General features: G+C 36.3%; 1 protein-coding gene across 5 annotated transcripts in view; it reads left to right on the top strand.

Moving 5' to 3' along the window:
* PCCA (propionyl-CoA carboxylase subunit alpha) overlaps nucleotides 1-14,778 on the top strand; it is a 330,985-nt gene that overhangs the window by 83,562 nt on the left and 232,645 nt on the right. For all 5 annotated transcript variants that reach the window (XR_001367552.2, XM_006195197.2, XM_032496718.1 and 2 more), the window contains one exon: nucleotides 4,042-4,173. Coding sequence is in view for 4 of the 5 variants with exons in the window: in XM_006195197.2 (XP_006195259.1) it covers nucleotides 4,042-4,173 (132 nt within the window). In the remaining variant the exon portion in view is untranslated. The remainder of the gene's footprint in view (nucleotides 1-4,041; nucleotides 4,174-14,778) is intronic.

Below are 14,778 nucleotides of genomic sequence, written 5' to 3'. Positions count from 1 at the left end.
ATATTGAATATTCTTTGTTTATTTCCAGTATTTGTCATTTTCTCTTCCATCTTTAAAATTAAAAAAAATTTTTTTTCTATTTAAACTTTAAAAAGTTTCTTCCTTTGACTCTCTATTTCTTGTAAGGCATTAATTTGTTTTCTTTAATCACTTTTATTTTCCCTCTAGTCATCATTTCTGAAAGTATTTTCTTTGCATTTCTAATTCTATCTTTAGGTCTGTCACCTCATTTCTGAGCATTTCTAATTCTGATTTATGTTATTTCATGTGTTCTAGTATTTTAAAGTGTCTTTTAGTTTCTTTTGAAATAGTAACAGTTTTGATCGGCTATGTTAGCATGCCTTCCTCATGCTTTTTTTTCTCCATGGGTATTATTCTAGTCTTCATTTTTTTCTTATGAAAGCAGTGTATGGGATTTTACCTTGATACTTTTATTTTGCTTAGTTTTATGTGAAATTGGTTTTCTTCTGCATTGCTTTTTAAAGAGCTATGTATTTTTTAAAATCAGTGATACATGTCTAAGAAGTTCAAATACTTAAACAGAGATAGCAGGAAGAGGTTTATTCTGAGGTCTGGAAAAGATGAATTGACCTCGTCATCTCTCTGTTACTCTTTTTGATGTTACTGTCACAGTCAGTGGTAGCCATTTCTGTCTACTAATATGTACTTTTGAGATAACTATATTAATTTTTGAAAGCTTTGTCCCTGACTCAGCTTTTTAATCTTATGCCCTAACTTCTCTGCACCAATCCTGCAAATGGGACTTTTTACCAGAAATTATTTTTCTTTTAGCAGGGAATAAAAATTACAGTCCAGAATCTAGGTCCTTAGGGTAGTTCAGCAGTTTTTCCATGGCTGTGTCTTTAGTCTTTCTTACCCTGGTTTTACAGTAAGTTATACAAGTAGTAATTCTTTGTGAGCCTAAAGTGTATACATTTTTAAAAAAAATCTGAGTTCATAGTATAGCAATTTACTGTCATGGTATTTCTAAGAATGAATTATGTATCATACCTTTCAGTTTTTACAGATGATGATTAATTCCTGTCCTTCATTTGCAGTATAAAACCTATTTTAAATTAAATCTCTGTTTCCCTAACATTCTGCTCAAACTCAACCAATTTAGAAGATAAATCTTAAAGCAATGATTTCAGCTTTTTGTAATTTCCTTCCTAGGCATCACTATTAAAGTGTTTTCCAATGATGATGAAAAAATGCCCACTTTTTTCATGATTGTAAGACATTTATCTGCATTCAGGTATTATGTTTATCATTCATGGTAAATTTACAAGATCCTTAAAAAGCATGTTTTTAGAAGTAAATTTTTTTGCTATGGCATGTCAAAGAGACTTACTAGTGATTTAGAGAAACTGATAACAAAAGATACAGGGTTAACAGTTGAGTATTGAAAGGTTATTAGTGGACAAATTTTGACCTTAAGTTCTAAATCACACAAATGACTCTGGTCAAGAACTCAGACTTTTAAAACTTGCTTCATCATTTTGCATTTGCCACAGTGTCTTATCCTTGTTTTTTTGGTCAAAGAATTATGGGAATCAGGAGCTAGCATACTGCTTTCTCAGTTTACTTCAATTACATTTAAAGGCTAACCCCGGGAGTCCTACCAAAACATAGAGATAGAAAGGAAGTTAGTTCATTGAAACATCTGTTTGAGTAGTTACTCAGCATACTACTGGCTATTTTCCTTTGTGTTGGATGGAAGAAAGAATAGTCACAAAATACTTAATGTGAGCTTTTTTTCTTGGTGATTTTGCTTTTTAGGGTGAGTAATTTTCTTCAAATTAGGATGCCTGGGAAAGTCTGGTTAATCAGTGGTTCCTGGTTGCTGGGCCCTTCTTAATGAGAAGTTGTACTGTGTAATCATAGTGTACTTTGGATGTTCTCATTTATGTTATTCCTTCAACTCTTCGTGTGGGTGTTCTGATTGCTTGGTTACATCTGCCTGGCATAGTGGTATTTAAAACAGCATTTATAATAAAAATTTGTCCATCTTAGCAAGTAAAATGAGAATATGGAAAGACAATTGATAGTTGAAACATAATTGTTTCCTCTTGACTTTACTTAGTGTTTACTGGGTTGTAGTTTTGGGATGAAGAGAAATGTGGATGATTGTTGCTCTGATCCAAAATGATTAGTTTATCCAGCTTGAGGCACAGAGTGTGTGGAGATGTAGTCATGCGACCATTTTCTCCTCTTACAGAGCAGTTCCACTTTTTATGTGCTTTACATTTTGGGGGTTTCACATAATTTTTTTAAAAAATAGAACAAGGTTCTGTTAAAACTACCTACAAACATTTAATGGAGAGGTACTTTGTATGCATTTGTTAATGGCTGAAGAGGTTTCTTATTTAGCATTCTGCTATTTGTAACACTGGTAATTTGGGTCTCTATAATGTATTTTGGGGTCCTGTGGACCTAGCTGTCTTACTATTAGTGTTTTCTTTCTATCAGGACTTCCAGATAAGGGATAAGAACTAACAGTTGTGCTACTCAGCTTGGTATTTTATGTTATTGTTTTATTCAGTCCTTCAGTCAAACTTGCAAGGTGGTTATTATCTCCCTTGTCACACAAAGAAAAGGGAGCTTTAAATTCAGAATCTAAAAATTACCCTTTCTTCTGCCTTGCTTTTGGACAGCAGGGAAAGTATACATCCATTAAAGGCATTGGCTTTTCTATACGGTGTATCTGAATGATTTCATCTGCAACTTTTAATTCTTTCCTATATTTGATGCCTTTAAGAATGCCTATCTCAACCTGGACTTAAAACCCCTAGACCTCTCTGTCTGTCTCCTAAACATGGGTACTTGACTATTCTACAGGCATCTCAACTCAGTGTGTGTAGAGTTGAAGTCATATCTCCCAAATATTTGTCTCCTCATATATTCTTTTTTTTTTTTTGATTCCCTGTTCTACATCCACCTCCTGCTCTGGATAGGTTTAATCCTCTTGGGCCATAATGGCTGAAAGCAATCCAAGTAACACACTACAGTAGTTACTCTGGATAATTTTCTCATCAGAAGAATGAAGCTCCTTTCCTAAGCCAGGAGTCCTTTCAGGCAGCAGGGCCAGTAGATAGAATATAAGATGTACAATACATGATTTATTCTTTATTCCAACCCCGACCAAAGGTCATGGGAGAATCAACAATTAGGCACCTTACTCTGATGATGCCCTGCATTCAATCTGATTTTTCCTTTTTCATAGTTAATCTCAGTTCTTTACCTAGTGACCTCATCCTTTACCTCAATAAACTCCTCCTTTACTTCTCTAGACCATGTCCTACAGTGGTACTAATTACATCGTATTTTGTTCTGTCCCTAATTAGTATTTTGTTTATTTTATTAATATACGGAGAGGTGGACCCATTGCTGGGGAACTAAATGTGTTTTATACAGAGTAGTTTTTATTGAAACCATAACTCTACCTGGTAAATTCCCACTGCATTCTCTATTTGTTTCTTACAGTCACAAGGATGTAAACAGCTGTACTTTATTTTGTATGTTTCTCTGAAGTACTGTTGATGTGTTCATGTTCCCTTGAATTAGTTATAGTCTGTGATTTTCATCCATGTTTTATCCCTTGCGTTTAGCTCAAAGCCTGGCACAAAGTTGGTGTTCAATGTAAATGGATATTTGTGTTAAACTAGGCACTGTGGTGCAGTATATTGAGAATACAAAGATTTAAGTGGCATTTTAAAGTTGAACTTACTGCTTAATTGAGTGGCACAGGAGTTAACACCATAGAAGGTATTTTTCCAAAGAATACTGTTAATATCAAGTAGGAGTTCTTCATTACTTTTACTTTTCTTTGACCTGACTTTCATATATATTTGTGCACGCATACTATATGCAATACAGTATTATATATTTTAATATATTGGCTCAAATGCTCGCTTTTAAGTTGTTTTTGGCCTGTGAGTAATTAGTAAATATGCATATGGGTTTTTCTTTTTATAAAATTGGGACTCTGTATTAGGCACTGTAATGTTTTTGTTATAAATTTCTGCTTTTATTTCTCCATAGGCAGCAGAAGATGTCATTTTCATTGGACCTGATACCCATGCTATTCAAGCTATGGGTGACAAGATTGAAAGCAAATTATTAGCTAAGAAAGCAAAGGTTAACACAATCCCTGGCTTTGATGGAGTAGTCAAGGTGAGAAACTATTTTACTTTAACCATAATAGTATACGTCCTCAAGTCAAACATTTTGTCAGAAGTGTAAAATTAAATGCAGTTACTGCTTTTTCAAATACACGCGTAGGTTAAAAAAAATCATTGTTGTTTACACTTGGATTGTTTTGAGCGGCATGGGTTAAAAAGAGCAAGAAGCCACTTAAGCATTATATTTAATAATCAATGTTGACTTTTAGTTTCATAGGAAAAAACTTGGTGATATAAAAATGTACTCTTAAATCTGTGGATTTCATTTAATGGTGGCATATATTTAATTGTTTGAAACGTTATGTTCTCTTTGTGTCTTTATGATGAGCTTCTGTCCAGGTGCATAAAAAGTAAGTTGTAAACATGTTTTTCGTAGAAAGTGGTGTATCTGTGGGTCACTGTAGATCCCAAACATAACTCCTCAACCAGCAAGCTTCTGCAGCTGAAGCCTTCTAAGGAAGAAATGCAGAAATTAGAGTATGTGTCTCCTTCCCTCTCTATGCCACCCCCCCTCCCCACCAGAGGAAAATGACTTTTTTTTTTTTTTTTTTTTTTAGAAGAGACTCCCTGTGTAGCCTTTAACCTTGTGATTTGAGTTAGTCTGCAAGAACTCTGCATCTCAGTGTTTCTTATTGTTACTTTTTGGGCTGAGCAATTCTTCATTGTGCAAGATTATTTCATGTATTACAGGATAGTCAGCAAGCCTGGCCCCTGGTTAATAAATACCCTCAGCTTCTTGCCCATATTTACCTGTATTAACCTTAATATGTATTCATCAATTTTTCTCTTCTCTCTCTTACAAGGAAGAGCTATTCCCTATCCTCTGTAAAGCCACTTCTTATGCCCTAGATGTACCCTTTATAGTATAGTCGTCACTGATTATCTTTTCTTTCTTCTGTGTCTTCAAACTCTCTTTGTCTTTTAGCCCCTTTCCGTTATCATTGCTATTGAAAGCGCTCAATCAGTTAAAAAAGTACTGATCGCTGAGCTAAGTGGGAAGTGAATGGTGATAAACACGATACCATGATTCCTCACATCACAGTGCTTCCAGTTTAGCAGAAAGAAATAGACGTTCTTCCTCTTCAAAGAGCACAATAACCTCTTGTCAGTCCACAGCTGCCACCTCAGTTCTCTCTTTCCTTCTACAGCCAAATGTCTTAGAAGAATTGCCCTCACTTGCTTTCATTTCTACACTTTTCACCTTATCTTTAGTCTGCTTCAGTCTGGCTTCTTTCCTCATTCCCAGTGAAATTTCTCTTGTAAAGCCTGCTAGCAACCTCTCCCTCTCACTAAATCCAAGGTGTCATTTTTAATCCTGGTCTTATCTCAGTCTCTTCAAAGCATTTGAGTCTCTTGGTTACTCTTTCCTTCTTGAAATACCCACTTCTGGCACAATACTCAGTTCTAGTTTTGCTTTTGTATTTTTGGCTTGTTTGAATGCAGCTTCTTCCTACCTTTGTCCCTTAAATGTTGGTTTTCTTCTGGATTCTGAGTAGGGCATTATCCCTTTCTGTACAGGCTCACTCTAGGCAATCTTATTTTTATGGCTTCAAATTCCATGCCTATGTATCTGTTCTAGATACCTGCTCAGAACTGCATGTCCAGTTGCTTCGTAAACAGCTCCACCTGATGACCTTGAGGCATTGTGACAGTAACAGTTTGAAAACTGGACTCATCATTTTCTCTTTAGCCGGAGATTGGCACTCTGTGGCTCCAGGCACTCCTGTTTTTGTAAATAAAGTTTTACTGGAACACAGCCATGCTCTTTCCCTTACATATTGTCTGACTGCTTTCCCACCAGAATGGCTGAGCTGAGTAATAACTGTGTCAGAGACCGCATGGCTCACAAAGCCTGAAAGATTTACTCCCTGGCCCATTCAGAAGAAGTTGGCTGACTCCTGCTGTAATCTTCTCATTTCTCATTCTTTCTTCTCTGAGAAAGTGCCGGCATTTTCCATACCATTTCACAAGCTAGAAACTTGGAGGCGTTCTTGATAAATACTGCTACAGAGAATTCACTTAAATATCATTCTAATCTTTACTTCTTTTTTACCTCATGCCAAGACCAAGTTCCAGCTAACATCATGGGAATCAGATTCCTTCATCAACCTTCTGATTGCTCCCCTTGTTGCCAGTCTTGCTCTCGTCCAATTAATTTTCGACACTGCAGCTTGAGTGATGTTTCAAAAATCCAGATTTGACAATACGCCTGTGTTTAAAAACTCCTGAATCACATTCATTTAAATTCTTTAAATAGCTGGCTTGCTTTCTCTCTTCAAACTGATACTGTGCCAGTTTACCCTTTACATTGGTTGTTCCAACCATGTATGACATCTTGAAGATTTTTCAAAACTTCTATTCTTAATTCTGACATATGTATGTTGATTCTGCTTCTGTCTTCATTCCTGACTGTCTTCTACTCATTGTTTAGGACTTGGCGTAAACCTGCATTTCTCACTACAGTTCCTTGACTGTTTATATTAGATTAGGCTCTCTGTTGTATTTTCCCTTAATACCCTCACTTCACTTGTCACACTTAAAGTCATCCGTTCACTCATCTATTCAGTAAGTATTTAACAAATGTACACTATTTGTCCAACGTTGTTTGAAGTGCTGTGGATAGAGTAGTGATCAAAACAGACCAAAACAAAACAAATTCCAGCCTTCATTGAGCTTATGCTATGGAAGAAGGAGACAGATAATAAACTAATAAAATAAAATAAGAAATGTAACATAAGACAGGGAATAGGGAAAGGGAATGCTGAAAGGTGGGGTCTAGTCATAATTTTAAAGAGGTTTAGCAAACCACCTAAAGAGGTGACAGGGCAAGCATGTGGGTATCAGGGAGAAGAACAGGGCATACCAGGCAGAAACAGTTAACAAGTGCCGAGATGGTGAGGTTAGGTTGTACTTGATGTTGAACAAACAAAAAGGAATCTTGTGGCTGGAGTGATCAAGGGAGAGAGAAGTCACAAATGAGGTAATAGAGGTAAGTTGTAGAGTAGGGAGCTCAGATTTTATAGGATCTTTAGGCCATTTTAGTAATGAATTGAATGTCTACTTCTGGATAGAAAGTTCCTTGCTGGCAAAGGTTATACTTTGCTTTTTAATATATCACATGCACATGATCCCTGTCATAGTCTATGCTAACTAAATATTTGTTGGATGAATAATGTTCTAGGAGGTAAATTTTACACACGTAACCATTGTATATATGTTATCTGTTACTGAGCGCATATTTGACACACTAGAAGAGAGGAACACATAACTAAAAACCGAGAGAAAAAGTAAAACAGACAATAGAAATAGATCCACCTGTGCTCTAGATACTGAAATTGGCTGAAAAAACTGTAAAATAACTATGATTAATATGTTAAAGAAATGTGAGAAAAATGAGAAAATAGATAAGGATTTAGAGAATTTTACCAGAGAATTTAAGTCTATAAAAAAATTAAATAAAAATTCTGTAACTGCAAATGTATGAAAATAAGGACTTTAGATAGGTTTAACAGTAAACTAAGCTGAGGATAGGATCTGTGTTGTAACATGTATTAGTATTTCATTCTTTTTTGTGATTGAATAATATTCCATTGTGTGACTATACCACTTTTTTTTTTTGTTTTAACCATTTTTCAGTTAATGGACATTTGAATTATTTCTATCTTTTGGTGATTGTGAACAGTGCTGCTATGAACTTCTTTTTGGAAGTATTTGTTTGAATACCTTTTTTAAGTTCTTCTGGGTGTACACTCAGGAGAGGAATTGCTGGGTCATATGATAATTCTATATTTAACTTCTTGAGGCACTGCCAGACATCCAAGCTTTTGTGTAATCCTCTCCTCTTCAGTTTGGGTAGAGCCTGTGATTAACTTCTCTAACTAACAGAATATGGCAAAGGGTGATGGTATGTCACTTCCTTAATTAGTTATGTTATATGGCAAAGGTGATGGGATATTGCTGCATTGAGTTACATTATAGGGCAAAGAGTTTGGGCATCATGCCTGTGATTGTGTTTCATCATAGAAGACTCCATTTTAGGTGACTGGAGAACAGATTCTAGGTGCTGGCTTGATGAAGAAAGCAGTCATATTGAGGAAACCCACATGGCAATGAACTGTAGACAGCTTCTGAGGGTGATCTCCTGAGAATCAACAAAATGGTGGGGTCTCAGTCACTGAGCCACAAGGAAATAATTTCTGCCAGCCACGTGACTGAGCTTGGATTTGTTCCCAGTTGAGCCTCCAAATGAAGATGCAGTCTGGCCCATACCTTGCTTGCACCCTTGAAAGACTCTGAGCAGAGTATGACAAGTCTTTTCTTTACTAGGCTGTCAACTGTTGGGTTTTAGTCTTTTTACATTCTCATTTTAGAGAGTTTAGATAGCGGTTTAGATGGGTCATTATGAACCTTCATCTGTGCTGCCCTAATATTTCTGCGAGTATAATTGTTTTTGTTTTTGTTTACTAATAAGAAATCTAGCCTTCTTGCGATCTTCAGTTTGGGCTTGATTTAGTCACAGGGGTAGTGATGAGTCAGAGCTCCAATTCTGTCTTAGTGATGAAAAGCAGAGTCCTCAGGAGTTCAAGAAAGAGGTCGTTAGGAGAGCGTTTGATCTGGAAATTGTTTGTATTGTAGATTCTTTCTTATGAATAGTCAGTGGATATGGTGTCTTGTAGGAAGAAGGAATGTTCCTTGAATAAAGGTCCAAAGGTGACAGGGGCTGGGACATGGGAAATGTGAAGAGTATTAGAGATACCCATTATCTGAGTGCTTTCTTGACACTGAGAGAGAGAAGTTGTGTAACAATGGCAGGATTTAAGTTTGAAAGTGTACCTCCTGTATCAATAATTAATAATTAGTGAAATTTCTCCTTTTGACGTTGATGGGTAAAATGGGAAATGGGTATTCAATTCATTTTTGGAACATTGCCTATGATAGTTTTTTCTTCATTTTCTTGTCCAATACAGAAGAATTGTTTATTCGTTGTCACTTCTGGCTACAATATCTGCAGGTGTCTGTATCAGAAGACACTAATTTCTGGAGTGGGAGCATCTAGTTTTATGTATAAGGTCATTAGTTTATTCTGGGTCTTATTCTGCTTTTGTTTTGAGGCTCTTTCAAAATGTAGAGTATGGAATTGAAGATCTGACAGTGTGGCTATTTCCCGTTCAGTTTTTGTTTGTAAAATTTCCCATTCCTGGTTTAAGGCTACTCACAATAAGTGAAGAGAAAGCTGGGGTCACAACTGCTTCAGGGTCTCCTCTTGAATCCTGGCTAGAGATATTAAAGAGCCCATCTCTGAAGTCTCCAGTAGACTTATCCTTTTTTTTTTTTTTTGTCAGCACAACTGGACTAGAGTCCAGCCTAATTTCATAAGAAAGATTTTGGTGGTAGCCTCCCAAGGACCTTGTCTATCATTTACAGTTTCTCTGAACTTCTCTGGTTTCCTGTGTGATTAGAGGTCTCAAATCCCTTTCAAGGTCTTCCTTTTCTCCCCTTTAATCCAGTATTTTCTGTCTGAGGTTCTTGCCAGTAGTATGAACCAATTGATACAAATTTGGGGATCCTAGATTATACATTCATAGAACACCCTCAATTTCTCTGTAAATTTCTGTTTATTTTGTGTAGGCTTTGGGAAGTCTTTGGTAATGCCTCTCATTTCACAATGAGACCAAGGCTTTAACTTCAGCCATAAGAGGCTTGCTTTATTCTTTAAGGTCTTCATTTTTAAAGGTAATTGACAGTTTTTGGCCATCCAGAAGAAAGAGGGAACAGGTCAGAAGAAGAAAGGGCAGAGCAGGGGAAAGTAGAGGAGCATAGAATGGAGGAAAAGGAATAGCATGATAAAGATCATTAGGTTTGAGAGTTTTAAGTTCACATTTTTTAATTTGGCTTTTCCTATGCCTTTCCTCTTCCCTGTGAACCTGGTTTTCCCTGTGAACTTGTTTTTTCCCTGTGAATTTCACAAAGAAACAATTTTGGCATTTGAATGTCTTCTGAAAGCTTCCTCATGTTAATAAAAAAATGTAGAACACTTGGTGTCCGAGAGTATGCTTCCCTGTTTTTCCCTAAGGTGCCTCTCAAATGAACCATTCTTGCCAAAAGCTTACAAAAGAGTCTACTATAATTCTGAGTTATCCTTGATGAAATTGTGCCATCTAGAAAGATAAGAACATGAATTTGAGTTACAGACTTAATACATTTAAGGAGAAGTAGTCTGATTCACTGCACAGACAGCCTGAGACAAACCTATATATGAGAGTCTTGTAATGGCATCAGATATGTTGTTTGTACACCTCATGTTCGGGCCCTCAACTGAACGGTTAGCCATCTGTACCTGCAAACCTGACAATGTGCCGTGCCTTGGTGGTTTAATATCTAGAAGAGAGAGCTCTCCCAGACCCAGACTCCCATGGACAAAAAATAAGTTAAGACAGGAAAGTTCTCAAGGTTTTGATACGGGTTTCAAGGCAGATTTTGCCCTACTTGTATACCCTTGAAACCTTCTAAACTTTATGGAGCCGACATGAAGATGGACTTACAGGTCCTATGCTTATCTTCTTCCATATGAACTTTGTCTTATGGACTTGAAACAAAAAATGTTGAGGATATTTTGTGACTAAATAAAGAAGGTATTGTTAGTAATAAAGAAGATTTCTTTCAATAATAAACATTTTCAAATCTGATCAGAAAGTCAAAGGGTTCCTCATTTCTAAGTTTCCTGAAAAGAAAGTTGGAACTATACCCAATGTGGGACTTTTCTCACCTTTGTGCATGGGGAAACCCCTGAGAAGGGGGCTCAGTGGGCATCAGGGGGTCTTTGCTGGTTTTGAATCTAGAATCTTGAACTGTGGCTTTCAGCGAGTCTTGAACAGTTCTCAGTGGAACCTCCAAGATTGCCTCAAAGTGATGGCACCCTTTACTGTAATAGGTAATAAACTTGGTTTTGCTTGGTCAGTATGTTTTTTGGTTATCTTTTCAGGGAGGCTGCATTTAACAATCTACATTTTTGAATTCCCAACCTCCGTTAATTTGAAGAATAGGGAAGAGTAGAAAGTATAAGAAAATAAATTCACTTTTCTTTTCAATTTTTGTCTCCTTGTGTGTTTTACGTGATTTTTAAGACACTGTTACACTCTCAGATAACCATAGGCTCTCCTCGTCTGTGTTAACTTAACTGTGATACATAGTCCTAGAAGCTGTTGTCTGAGTGAATCTGTTCAAGCCACAATTGAACCTGCATGATATAGTTTTCAGATAAGCATTTAAAAATAATTTTAAGGGATGCTCTTTTGTTTCTCTGATAAATTTTAATGCTAGTTTTATTTCTAATTTGCCTTTATTTCTGATATAAGAGGATATAGATATTTTTCCTTTTAAATTTGGTTATTTAAAATTTCTTGTATAACAACTCCACATCCATTTGGAACTACACTATTTTTCACATTTTGTGGTTTAGATTTGTTAGGTAAAGATTGCTTTTGAGACTATCTATGCAGATAGAAGTTTGCTGATGCAAATAGTGTAAATTTTTGGAATACTGTATGATTTTTGTAACCAACTGCATTAAGCAATACTTTTACATTGGAAGAATGTATGTGCTAATTATAGTTAATTCCGTCTTTTTAAAATCGATGTTTTTTTTTTTCTTTAATTAGCCTGTGGTATTTTTAGGCCGGTTCTTTTTCTTGGCAACTATATTATATTCTACTTCTTTTTCCCCTCTCAAGCACTTAGGTAAGTTAATGTGGTTTCAATTTGTTACATTTCTCCCCAAAATGTTTGTTCCTTTTCCTTTTGGATATTTAGACTGTTATTTGGAGGTTAAATGGAGATGGTTTACCACATTCTTTTAAAACACTGTGTGTAATACTTAAGGAGTCTTCTGGAATGGTTTCCTTTCGTTCTTGAGTAACCCTTTTCATTAGAGAGAAACTAATGTCTTTTTAAAGTGTAATTTGTGTAGTCAGGTATTCAAGTAGTATTTCAAGTAGTCATCTGGTATCGAGTATTTGCCTTTAACAAGTTTCATTTTATTCAATATGTTACTAACTTGATCTCAGGGACTTTAGAGCAGAGTGAAGAATGTTCATCTGAAGCTGTGGAGGACAGGGTTTGGAATCCCAGCCCATTTGTTTACCAAAGAATAACAAGCCACAGATATGGATTTCAAAGAGTTTCAAGTCCCCTTAGGGAGACCTACAAGTAGACAGGCAGTTTAATACATTTTAATAGTATGAAGCTCTAGTGTGTGGGGCCCATGTAGGGGTGACACTAACCTAGTTTGAAGACGTCATGGCAGATCTTCCAATGGAAGTGATACCTGAAGTCTGATGAGTTAACTAAAAAGTGAAGATAATTATGGAGAGACAGTATTGTGGTCAGTGAAAATATCTTGTAAAAGCTTGGATCTGGGAGACCATGGGAGCTTTAGAAAACTGCAGGTATGCAGTGTGAGGGGCTGAAGTCAGAGGCTGGAGAGGAACTTAGGATCCAGGTATGCACGGCCTCCAGTGCTGTGCAGCTGGGTTTGGAGGTCATTTTTGTGGCTTTGGGAACCTCTGAATGGTTTCATGTAGAAGAATTGACATGATGATATTGTGGAATTAGAAAATTTACTTTGATTTGATATGGAAAATGGATTGGAGCCGTGCAAAACTTGACGTTGGTGGACAAATTAGAGTGCTCTTCCTTTAATCCAAACAAGAAACAAGAAACGATAGGGGCCTAAAATAGGTATTAGGACGGAGCAAAGTAGAAGGTGTGGAGATAGTGGAAGTTGAATCTGTAGGATTACGTGATCTGTTAGATGTCAGGTGTGAAGCCGAGGGAGGAATCAACAATGATTAAATTGTTGGTTCTAATACCTGCCAGCTTTTTGGGGGAAATTTATTAAACTTATCTGAGTTCCTGTTGCTCTTCCAGAGAGATAGTAATGTTTGTTCTTTCAGAATGTATGGTATGGTAATGTAGTTGAATAAAGCTTATAAATTATACAATGTAAGCCTAGAGTAGTGATTGTTTTTATCACCTAATTAGCCAGATGTTAAAAACTGTACTTTTGCTTTAGCAGAAAGCCAAATAACAGCAGCAACAAAAACAAAAAACTAGTGTGAAGGGAATTATTTAAAAAATCAAAACCCCCCAAATCAAAAAGCTGTCCTAGTAATTAAAGAGTACAATCTTAGACATCAGTATCCTTTTCCCCTGCTAAACCAAGAATAACTTTACAGATGATGCTTCAAAGGCTTTATGTTTTTGAAAAAAGATTCAAGTATGTTTACTATGCTTTTTTACAGTTATAAAAACATATACTAAATGTTTGCAAGATTTGAAAATATGTTAAACAGGAAGTCTATTTGACTTGGAGTTATCTGGAAAACACAATCGGCTAGAACCTGTTTCTTGAATCCAGGATGTTGAAAGTTTTGCTTTATTTTATAAATGCAGAATAGTTTGATGATGCTTTTTGTGTACAGATAGAGCTTTTACAGAGTCTAGCAAACACTAAGCACTCAGTTAAGCTTGACAATCTGATAGAGCCTGCACCCCACAAAACTATCAAGTTTGTTCCTTTCCTGCCTGGCCTTGGTTGTTATATGCTGTGGTCATCACTCATCCCCTGAACCTGTAGGATACAGAACGAGTAATGGCACTACAAAACTGCAAAGTGGACTTCACTGCATCAGATTATCTGTGCACTCGTTGTAGCTGATGAGCAGGGTTCTTCTTGGGCAGAGAAGGGAAGCAAAATATATCAAAGACAGGCAAATTCAAGTAGTTCTCCCTGACACTAAACATATAATTTATTTCTACAATGATGTAGACTCTGTTTTAGCGTGTTTCAGCTGTTACTAATTTCATCTTAACAACCCTGTGAGATACCGTTATTATGTCCATCTTACAGATGAGAAAACCTAATGCCAGAGAGGCATACTGGTAGGTAAGGCATTTACTGTCACTGAGCCAGTGTTGGAGTATATGCCTTTGGCTTCCGATACCTGCGCTGGGTTTTGCTGCCTCACAGATGGGTGCTATAGACCATTAACAAGTAAGTTGGCCTTGCACATAAGGGACCCAATTTTTGTTAGCTCTCTTTTACATTTTTGTAATCTACTTGTTTGGTTGGAGCAACATCACCTGCCCCTCCCATCATATTCTCTGTAAAACAGAATTTTCACTCTTACTTTTGGGTTGGATGATGGAGTGCACTTAATGTAAGTTATGCTGAAATAAGAGAGTAATGGAAATGATTACCAGTATCCTCTTTCTTCATTTCTTCAACTGCTGTTTTGGAATTGTACAGCTTAATACTTTCCTTCAGCTCTTTCCTCATCAGTATTTCCAAGCATAAAACAGCTTCAGAATCTGAGTGTGGCTTCCTTAGAGACAGGCTGACATTACAGGTATTTTTATTGTTTAGCAGAATAGAATCAAGTGATATCATTACATTGTTCCTTTTTCCTACCTCCTGGTTTGAAACCATCAGGAATATTATTTCTAATATATTTTTCTTTAATTTTTCTACTTTCTGTGTTTTTAAAATTTTATTACTTTTGATAGGAAAATGAAAATAATATTCTAAATACTTCAACTG

The sequence above is a fragment of the Camelus ferus genome, chromosome 14 (genome assembly GCF_009834535.1).
Source record: "Camelus ferus isolate YT-003-E chromosome 14, BCGSAC_Cfer_1.0, whole genome shotgun sequence".
Lineage (NCBI taxonomy): Eukaryota > Metazoa > Chordata > Mammalia > Artiodactyla > Camelidae > Camelus > Camelus ferus.
The sequence above is the reverse complement of the archived record's forward strand: the minus strand, read 5'-3'. Positions and strand labels throughout refer to the sequence as shown.